The 9,843-nt window shown below is 30.7% G+C and overlaps 2 protein-coding genes across 2 annotated transcripts in view; both read right to left on the bottom strand.

The window, feature by feature from the left end:
* Positions 1 to 4,291: 4,291 nt before the first annotated feature.
* LOC127701962 (uncharacterized) lies at positions 4,292 to 5,045 on the bottom strand. Its single transcript, XM_052205938.1, has 3 exons — positions 4,915 to 5,045; positions 4,603 to 4,875; positions 4,292 to 4,422 (listed from the first exon to the last, which is right to left on the bottom strand). The coding sequence occupies exons 1-3, from the start codon at positions 5,036 to 5,038 to the stop codon at positions 4,292 to 4,294; spliced, it is 528 nt and encodes a 175-aa protein (XP_052061898.1). The 5' UTR covers positions 5,039 to 5,045.
* Positions 5,046 to 5,688: 643 nt separating this feature from the next.
* The window catches only part of LOC127701614 (coiled-coil domain-containing protein 191-like), a 48,637-nt gene continuing 44,482 nt past the window's right edge, over positions 5,689 to 9,843 (bottom strand). The window contains exons 16-17 of the mRNA XM_052205587.1: positions 8,847 to 9,001; positions 5,689 to 5,958 (exon numbers count right to left, since the gene is read on the bottom strand). Of these exons, the coding sequence (XP_052061547.1) occupies positions 5,796 to 5,958; positions 8,847 to 9,001 (318 nt within the window). The 3' untranslated portion in view covers positions 5,689 to 5,795. The remainder of the gene's footprint in view (positions 5,959 to 8,846; positions 9,002 to 9,843) is intronic.

Here is a 9,843-nt window from a genome sequence, read left to right as displayed (position 1 = left end):
CAAAACGGAGGGGGTCACTTCAATCCTTTTTGGTAGGGATGAGCAGCTGGGACATCCAGTACTTTTCATATATTTTGAAAAATACGTTTTTTACCTAGTCATTATTGTTTGACAATAAAGAGAGGGGCAAGAAGAGGGGGTCCATTAACAGGTTAACAATTTTTGATTTTGCTCAAAACAGTTAACAGTAAATTAAAAATACTGATAACCGATAACAGCAATTTAAATGCTCTTAATTGAGAAAACAGAAAACAGTTATTCAAATATAAAAAAAAAAGTGAACAGAGGGTAATTTTTTTCATAATAACAGTTAACAACAATGTAAATTTAAAAAAAAACGGATTACAGCTAATTAGTCAATAACAGTTAACAGCACATATATTTTCAATTTAACAGTAAACAAAAGTATAAAAATGCCTAAAATACCTTAACAGGAAAGATCTTGCCCCTCCCTAATAAATAAATCTATAGCTATCTTGATTACACTATTTCATGGAGGGATAAATAGATTTGACAAATATCTTATGTATTAATGACTGTGCATGGTTTTAATTGCAGCTGTGAAAAATATCTAAATCTGATTATTTTCAGATACTTTTGATTTAATCATCAACCTTATGATGTATTTCATCATAATTTCTCAACCTTATCATATATTATTAAGTTTAAAAATGTTAACTATTCCAGTGGCTCATTACTACCACTCAACACGAAGTAAGGTGATCCCCTCCCCCGAGCTAGTGGTGGAATGAATAACAATCAAATCAGTTGTCAATAGAGCAATTTGAAAAATAAACAGCCTAAAAATAAATAAAAAAATCCTTGCATCATCTATTTAAATAATCTTTCTTCATGTTATAAAACTGAATGCATCCATTTATATTACAAATTGGTCTTTCTGGTTGTTTTGCATTAATGGCAAGCCGTTTTACTATTTATTCTAACTTCAAGATAAACTTTATAAGATATCTTATATTGTTTATAAAATATCTCAAAAACTTTATAAGATATGTTATAAAGTTTATAAGATATCTTATATACTTTATAAGATATCTTATATACTTTATAAGATATCTTATATACTTTATAAGATATCTTCTAAACTTTATAAGATATCTTCTAAACTTTATAAGATATCTTCTAAACTTTATACGATATCTTGTAAAGTTCATAAGATATATTATATAATTTTCTTGATATCTTATACCTTTATAAATACTAGATTATATAAGATATCTTAGTGACAAAATATTACCTTCACTGTAAACACTGAAAACTAGATCTTCTCAATGTTTGTCCCATTTTAGCAAGGACGCTATCAATTATGGATTCACAGAAAAACGTTCTGGTAAATAGTAAAAATAGAAATAAGTTGAAATAAAAACAAAACTTCCACTCAATGTTATCATTTTCCTCCTTAAGTAGCAAACGACGAGTACAGCAGGCTGTAGAAGCTTGATATAAAATTGGTTAAAATTTTGCTATGCGAATAAATTCCTGGAGTACCAACTTCAATTTAATTACATGTTAATTATTTGTATAGATATACAGCTAGAACAGAGAAAGTCGGGGAAAAAATTCCAAAGGAATCGATTGATATGCAGCAAAGATTGACACTTTTGAAATTAAGTTACTAAGCAAATTCAAACAGACCTTATCTCATGTAAACATTGAATGTGAATAAATCGAGAAGACCGCAAATACTTGTACAAAACTCGAGACGACCTTTTCTTTGAATTGTTTACAAAATATTTGAAAGATACCTGCTTTAAAAAAATAGTTATCTTCATTTTTTTTAACCTGCACAGACATGCTTTTAAATTTTTATATTCACGGAAAGACAGTATTTCTTAGTTGAATGTACATGTGAGAAGAACAGACCGGTGTGTTCGATAACTTAGATGTGAAAAAGATAAGCCTACTTTGGGAAATTGTAACATGCTAATGACTTTTTGGAACACTCCGAAAATTGGTGACCCGAAAGATCTTTTGATTTTGTATGTACATGATTTTTTCCAATTTTTTTTATCAATATACAGCAAAGATTGGCATTTTTTAAATTTCAGTTTCACAAGCTTCTAAAGCAATTATCTCGATAAATACTGAACATAAAATGTCATGTATTTGCATGTATATTTCTAATAGCACAGTTTAACAAATAATTTCTCTAAAATGTACAACTATTATTTAGAAATAACTTTTGATCAGTATCGTCACCGGTATTGTTTTATTGTTTACTTTCTCGACTCTATCATAAGAAAAGTGAATTTTTGTTTTCGTTCACTGGATATCCCACTGTATATTCCATGAGATATCTTGTATATTATATGAGATATCTTGAAGTTAAAATAAAAAGAAATACGGCTTGCCTAAGATTTGTAAAATATTTAATTTTATTTAAAGCTGTTCAATTAAGGACTTTAGTTTTATGAGTATCACTTCTATAGTATTAAATACATATCATTGTGATGTTGCTTTTTTTAACAAACCAATTAAACAGAACCTGAACTGCCAACTCATGAAACTGGTTCCCCTTTATAATTTAAAAACATAATGTGTGCACTTATGAGTGCATTTTCCAACTTTTGATAACAATAAAAAATGGTAAACCACGGCATAGACTCATGATTTGATTAGAGGGAGGGGGTTGAATTCATGCTGAACCAAAATCTTTTTTAAGAGTAAAATAAAACTGTTTAAAGTATCTTATTCTGTCACAGTATTGATTGCTTGATTGATTGTTGGTGTATAACACCACTTTGGGCACTTTTGGCTATATGGTGCTGGACAGTTATTATTGGTGAAAGAAGCCAGAGTGCCACTTAATACCCACAGAAGAAAACTGGCTATCCTAGACGACTCGGCCATCAAGGCCCCTCCTGTTACAAAACAAAGTTCTACATATACAGTATTACATTTTATTTTTATTTCTTTTTTATTAAATATCCAAAGTATTTATCCTCTGTATACATTTTTTAATGAACTACAATAATGATAAAATATGTCGTATCAAAATTGGCTGCAAAACTCTGTGTCATTGGTTGAAAACAGCTCTGAAAAAACATATTTTCAGTATAAAAGGTAGTGACATGTTTTTTGATAGACCAAGGTCACCAACTCTTATAAACTAAATAACAATGGAAACACACTTCATAAAAGCTGTTGTACATCTTTTACTTTTCTTTATCTATATGTATTAATTGTCAAGTGTGTACTTTTGAGTACCAGGATACATCTAGATAATATCTAGATAATATAGGATAAGAAATACTGTGTACTTTGTATAGAAATGAACAGTGACTTAGTGTTAAAATGATTAACATCTTACAAAATAACAAAACAATCCCTTTCATAAATTTAACATTCAAGGTCCATGAACTTTTATAGATAACTATCTTCTTCAAATTTTAGATCAAGATGAATTTTCCCAACTGTTGTTTTTCAAATTGACTCATATTTTTCATGTGAGAAAGGTTATTTGCTTAAAACCAAATTACAAACATTAATTTGAATTGTTTCTTAAATGATTCAGCCTTATTGTCTTGTGATAGAAAACATCCTATTCAAGAGGTTGAAAGTTTATATCTTAAGAACTTGTCCATATTTACATATTTATATTGTTATTTTACAAACTAGCTCATAACTTTATCTTTACAGTTGGACATTCAAATCTTTCAATAACAAATCTTCTGGTGAGAGACTACAACATTGGTGTTAAACAACATTGATGACCCATGAGGGTCTGGCAGTCGGGTGGTGAGACCACTTATACTAGACATCAGTAAGAAGAAAAGCAATTAGGAAATAACAAGTCAGAAATGACTATCTGATACATGTACCTGTGACCTTGATAAGATAGATAGGACATTTCATCCTAAGTCGTAGTACTTTTTCTTGTGGTGGAAAACTATCATAACAAGTTACATCATTACTGACAAAAAGATTTAGTTGTACACAGGAAATATTTTATGAGTTAGGACTGTTACTGGAAATACTGTTAACACATTTTATATATATCATTTTTATGTTAAAACTGGATATTTTTATACCTTCTCTGTTGAAGTATATTGCAACTTTCTTTGGTGTAAAATTCCAATTTCATTTTTTGAGTTATATACCATGCATCATAAGTACCATCATAACCTCAAATTGAATCATGTTTAAATGGTGGATAGTATCATGACAGAGATCGACAGATGGTTGAGATGAATGCCAAAACCATCTATAAGCCTGTTACATGTGCTTGAAAGTGTTTATATGTCACAAATTATTCTTAACACTAATCAAGGCATTACATAAGGTATTCTACAAGGATCACCAGTCCTTCATCTTTCATTTGGTATTCTACAAGGATCACCAGTCCTTCACCTTTCACAAGGTATTCTACAAGGATCACCAGTCCTTCACCTTTCACTTGGTATTCTACAAGGATCACCAGTCCTTCACCTTTCATTTGGTATTCTACAAGGATCACCAGTCCTTCACCTTTCACAAGGTATTCTACAAGGATCACCAGTCCTTCACCTTTCACAAGGTATTCTACAAGGATCACCAGTCCTTCACCTTTCATTTGGTAATCTACAAGGATCACCAGTCCTTCACCTTTCACAATGTATTCTACAAGGATCACCAGTCCTTCACCTTTCATAAGGTATTCTACAAGAATCACCAGTCCATCACCTTTCACAAGGTATTCTACAAGGATCACCAGTCCTTCACCTTTCACTTGGTATTCTACAAGGATCACCAGTCCTTCACCTTTCATTTGGTATTCTACAAGGATCACCAGTCCTTCACCTTTCACAAGGTATTCTACAAGGATCACCAGTCCTTCACCTTTCACAAGGTATTCTACAAGGATCACCAGTCCTTCACCTTTCACTTGGTATTCTACAAGGGTCACCATTCCTTCACCTTTCACAAGGTATTCTACAAGGATCACCAGTCCTTCACCTTTCATTTGGTATTCTACAAGGATCACCAGTCCTTCACCTTTCACAAGGTATTCTACAAGGATCACCAGTCCTTCACCTTTCATTTGATACCTAATTTACCAAAATATATTCTACATAGTTTGATATTTACACCTGTGCGTAGGTACTATTTTGTGTTAAATATGTACTACTTTCCAGTATATTCTTTTTGGCTAGGCCCAATTTGGTGGTGTTATATTTTACAGTCTACCCAAATTATTTCAGTTTGCAAAAAAATCCACTCAAACTGGTGCTAGGGGCTCCATCTTAAACTTGCAGTGAGGTAAGAGTTTTTCTGCTTCGCAATTAAAGCTCTATTCCTTTGCTTTTTGTGAGTTTTTTGCTCTGTCCTGATTTTGTGTCATGGATGGATACACCATTTCCTTTGTTTTTCTATTACAGAGTAAGATTTGGCTTCTGTGTTTTATATGTACAAAAAAGGAAAGAAAACTAAAGGCACTGTGTAATGTCTCACCTTCTAGATATAAATAAATATTTATTTTCACACCTTTAGGGCAAAATTCCAAACGCTACAGAAGAATCTGCTTTTAAAGTGTAAATACTAATCTATTTCAGGTTTTTACATTTCTTGGTGACATGATAATCCTGATAAAAGGTTTCAATGCAAACCCCCACCACTTAGATGAGATTTGGATAATGACACAGTAAAATGTGATGGACACAACAACCCATTAGGCGTAAAAAATATATCAACTGTTAGATAGCTAGATTTTACTAATGCATATTAAAAAAAAAAGACATTTTTTTATTAAGTATGTATTAAATAATATAAATAATTACTAAATTGTATCATTAATCCATTCATAAAATATCATTTGATTCTTTAAGAGATGATGCAGAAAAATCTGGTAACAGTGCTGCCACCTTTTGTCTCATTTCAGATATTCTTTTCACTCGTTCTTTTTCTTTTTTCTCTTCTTCTGGGAATGTTCTTATTGCATCAAAAGACTTCTGCTTCAATTTCCTGAAGGAATACAGAAATTAAGTATACTTAAGAAAATATTGTTAAATATGAAAAGAAATATGAGGTAAACATCACTCAGACAGTAAACAAATTGTAAGGAAAATTGAAATTAGATTTATTAATCTTCAATAAATATAACCAGAACAAGCTTTAATTGAATTTCACCTGATGAAATAAAAATTACATCCTATTATAAAATAATATATCCATCTCATTTCCTACATTTCCCCAGTCCTGAATGATACTACAACTGTACTTTCACATATTCATAACAATCAATTTTGTAAACTAACATAGAAAATAAGATAAAACTTTTTTACTTGTCTTTTCTTTTGTTTTTGTTTGTTTAGGACTGATATATGTAACAGGTAAACATAGGTTTATTGGCAAATACATATACATGTAATTTGGTGCAAATAATAAATCTCAAAAATAGCCTTTGGCATAAAAAGGTCTGCAGCCCATTTATCATACATGTAAAATAAATTACATTTTTACTTTTTTTGAAGAAAATATCTGAATCCTTTTTCAAAAAAAGTACAGTCACATGGCAACAGTTGACCTTTGATCTAACATCACATCTATGATCTGACTGCTTGCATTTGATCACTTATTAAAATCAAGCCAAAAAAGGCAGTTTCAAAAGGTACAATACAATAATTGTTGACTATGTTCTAAAGATAACAGCTGTTTTTTTACCAGCAGATTCAAACTTTTACCCTCACTCTCCAGTTCAAAAATGGTATTACCCTCAAATAAGGTCAATAACCATGTAATATAAACACATGTAAACAAGGTGGTGACCTCACTTAAACAAATGTATAACAATGCCTCAATTGTGTTCTGAATAGATAAATCTACATAGTCAAGTACTTTATTTTTCAATCATATTGTAGTTTGTTCTTAATTTACAGTTAAACACATGTCCGGCTTGAATTCATTTTCATGATCCCATACTATTTATTTCTAAAAGTTTACGTTCTAGCATTCAAAGACTTGATTGTATTTAAACAAGAGTGCACACACTGAAATGTCTCGCCTTCTTTACTAATTACTGATATTATGTTGATAGTCCTATAAAATATAAAGTTTTATTACAACTGTCACATAAACTTAACATTAACCAAGACAAGGAAAAGTTTTAAGGCATTGCAGAAACTGGATAAATATTTGTCAATTCCTTGAGATGAACCTGAAAGACCCCCCCACCCCCCCAAAAAAAAAAAAAAAAAACTAAAATTATCTTCAATCTTTGATCAAAATATTGTAAAAAGTCATATTTTCATATTATCTATTTATCTATTTATGTTGCTATGCTAAAATATTTATTACTTATCTCAATACTTATCTTATTTCATATGTATCAAAAATCAGTAAATGTGATTCTGTTGTGCAAACAAAATTTCAAAAGTTCTTCAATCTGTACATATTCAGCCAATTAATCTTTATGAAGGGACTGGAGTGAACTGTATTCTATGTTAAACATTCATGCATGAGTGACCTTATTTTAACATTTTCACACCTTCCAATGTTTTTGTTAATCACGGTTTAGTAATGATCCCTTAAAAGTTTTTATTATTTATTATCATTATTAATGTTATTTAAAGATTTTTATAAAATAATCTATTTCAATGTGAGTAATCAGCAGTTAAATAATTAAATACATTCCATACACCAAATATAGTTGACCTATTACTTATAGCATCTGAGAAGAAGACCAAACAACAGAAACTTAACATTGTCCAATAAACCATGAAAATAAGCTCAAGGTCAGATGAAACCTGTCAGACAGACGTGCACACCTTACAATCATTCCATACACCACATATAGTTGACCTATAACTTATAGTATCTGAGAAGAGGACCAAACAAGAGCAACTTAACATTGACCAATGAACCATGAAAATGAGGTCAAGGACAAATGACACCTGCCAGACAGACATGTACACCTTATAATCATTCCATACACCAAATATAGTTGACCTATTGCTTATAGTATTAGAAAAACAGACCAAAACACAAAAACTTAACATTGACCAATGAACCATGAAAATGAGGTCAAGGACAAATGACACCTGCCAGTCAGACATGTACACCTTACAATCATTCCATACACCAAATATAGTTGACCTATTGCTTATAGTATTAGAAAAACAGACCAAAACACAAAAACTTAACATTGACCAATGAACCATGAAAATAGGTCAAGGACAAATGACACCTGCCAGACAGACATGTACACCTTACAATCATTCCATACACCAAATATAGTTGACCAATGGCTTATAGTATTAGAAAAACAGACCAAAACACAAAAACTTAACATTGACCAATGAACCGTGAAAATGAGGTCAAGGTCAGATGAAACCTGCCAGACTGACATGTATCCCTTATAATCATTCCATACACCACATATAGCTGACCTACTGCTTGTAGTATCTGAGAAACGGACCTAATCACGTAACTTTAACCTTGATCACTGATCCATGAAATGAGGCTGAGGTCAGGTGAACCCTGTCTGATGGACATGTAGACGTTGCAAGGAACCCATATACCAAATATAGTTATCCTATTACTCATAATAAGTGAGAAATTTACATAACAGAAAAACTAAACTTTTTTTTCAAGCAGTCGCTGAACCATGAAAATAAGGTCAAGGACATTGGACATATGACAGACGGAAAGTTCGTAACATAAGGTATCTGCATACAAAGTATGAAGCATCCAGGTCTTCTACCTTCTGAAATATAAAGCTTTATACAAATAGTTTACGCCGCCGTCGCCAGATAGTAATACCTATGTCTCACTTTCTGCGACTTTCGTCGCAGGCGAGACAAAAATTATGCATTGTCTCTTACTTTCATTTATCAGAGCTATATACAACTTACCAAATATAGTATTCCCTTGCTTTCTGATCTTTATTTATAAAATCTAGAACTTCTTGACATGCCCAGTCACTCCAAACAGAAAATATCTTATTTTTCAAATTTCTTTCATAATATCGTCTAGCTCTGCCTTCCAGTATTATTGTATGATGTTTAAACTGTGGAATAAAAAGATAATGAATTGGCATAAAATGAAAAAATTTAAACCAAGTACTATATAACTCACAAAATAATCGATATTATAAAGAAAAGAATACAATTTAGAATGTATCTCACTAGCCAACTACTTTGAAACAAGTGTAATAAGTGAATTAAACATTAAAGCATAACAATGGCTTTAAATGCGTCAGTATACACAGAATATGAAAAACAGTTTTTAGAATTCATTAATTTTCCAAACATCAGTTCTTAAAATAAACAATCACTATTTTTAAACATATAATTAAAAATGCATTACATTTGTATTACCATTCAATTAACCAATGCAAAATAATTTGATCTTTCATATAATTTTGACCAGTATGTTTCTTGCTATACTTTTATAGCTATTATATTCCAAGTTTTTCATTTAAGGTCAAGGTACAGTAAATGGGCTATGTCACAGATTTTGGTAAAATTTTGCAAACAGCTCTCATTGAACTGTAACTGAAAATCTAAAAGAATAATGCATTTATCTTTTTAATTTTCTGAAATATAAATGACTGAATTCTTTCAAACTAGGTGAACCTTTGTACAGAAAGCACATGAAATCAAAGAAAAACATTCTTAAATTTGACTTAAAATGATCAAATCTTCCATTTCATATCCATAATTTTTTTCTTAAAAAAGGATATGTTGTTGGTATATACATTTCCTTTTTAATGATGCAAAAAATATACATTTCCGTTTTAATGATGTAAAATAATATTAGGGTCACAAACTTCGTTTTTATGGTATGCATCATTCAAAGTGGTGTTCTAGGTGAAAAAATACAACAAAACTTCAAAATAAGCTTAACATA

This window comes from Mytilus californianus, unplaced genomic scaffold, assembly GCF_021869535.1.
Source record: "Mytilus californianus isolate M0D057914Y unplaced genomic scaffold, xbMytCali1.0.p SCAF_5, whole genome shotgun sequence".
NCBI lineage: Eukaryota > Metazoa > Mollusca > Bivalvia > Mytilida > Mytilidae > Mytilus > Mytilus californianus.
Note: the sequence above shows the minus strand (reverse complement) of the source record. Positions and strands in the feature narration are given on the sequence as shown.

Coding starts and splice junctions, on each gene's coding strand:
- LOC127701962 (XM_052205938.1), bottom strand. CDS start 5,038: ATGAAAGGTGAAGGACTGGTGATCCTTGTAGAATACCTTGTGAAAGGT. Junction 4,876..4,914: donor TGTAGAATACCTTGTGAAAG/GTGAAGGAATGG, acceptor ACCAAGTGAAAG/GTGAAGGACTGGTGATCCTT. Junction 4,423..4,602: donor TGTAGAATACATTGTGAAAG/GTGAAGGACTGG, acceptor TGATCCTTGTAG/AATACCAAGTGAAAGGTGAA.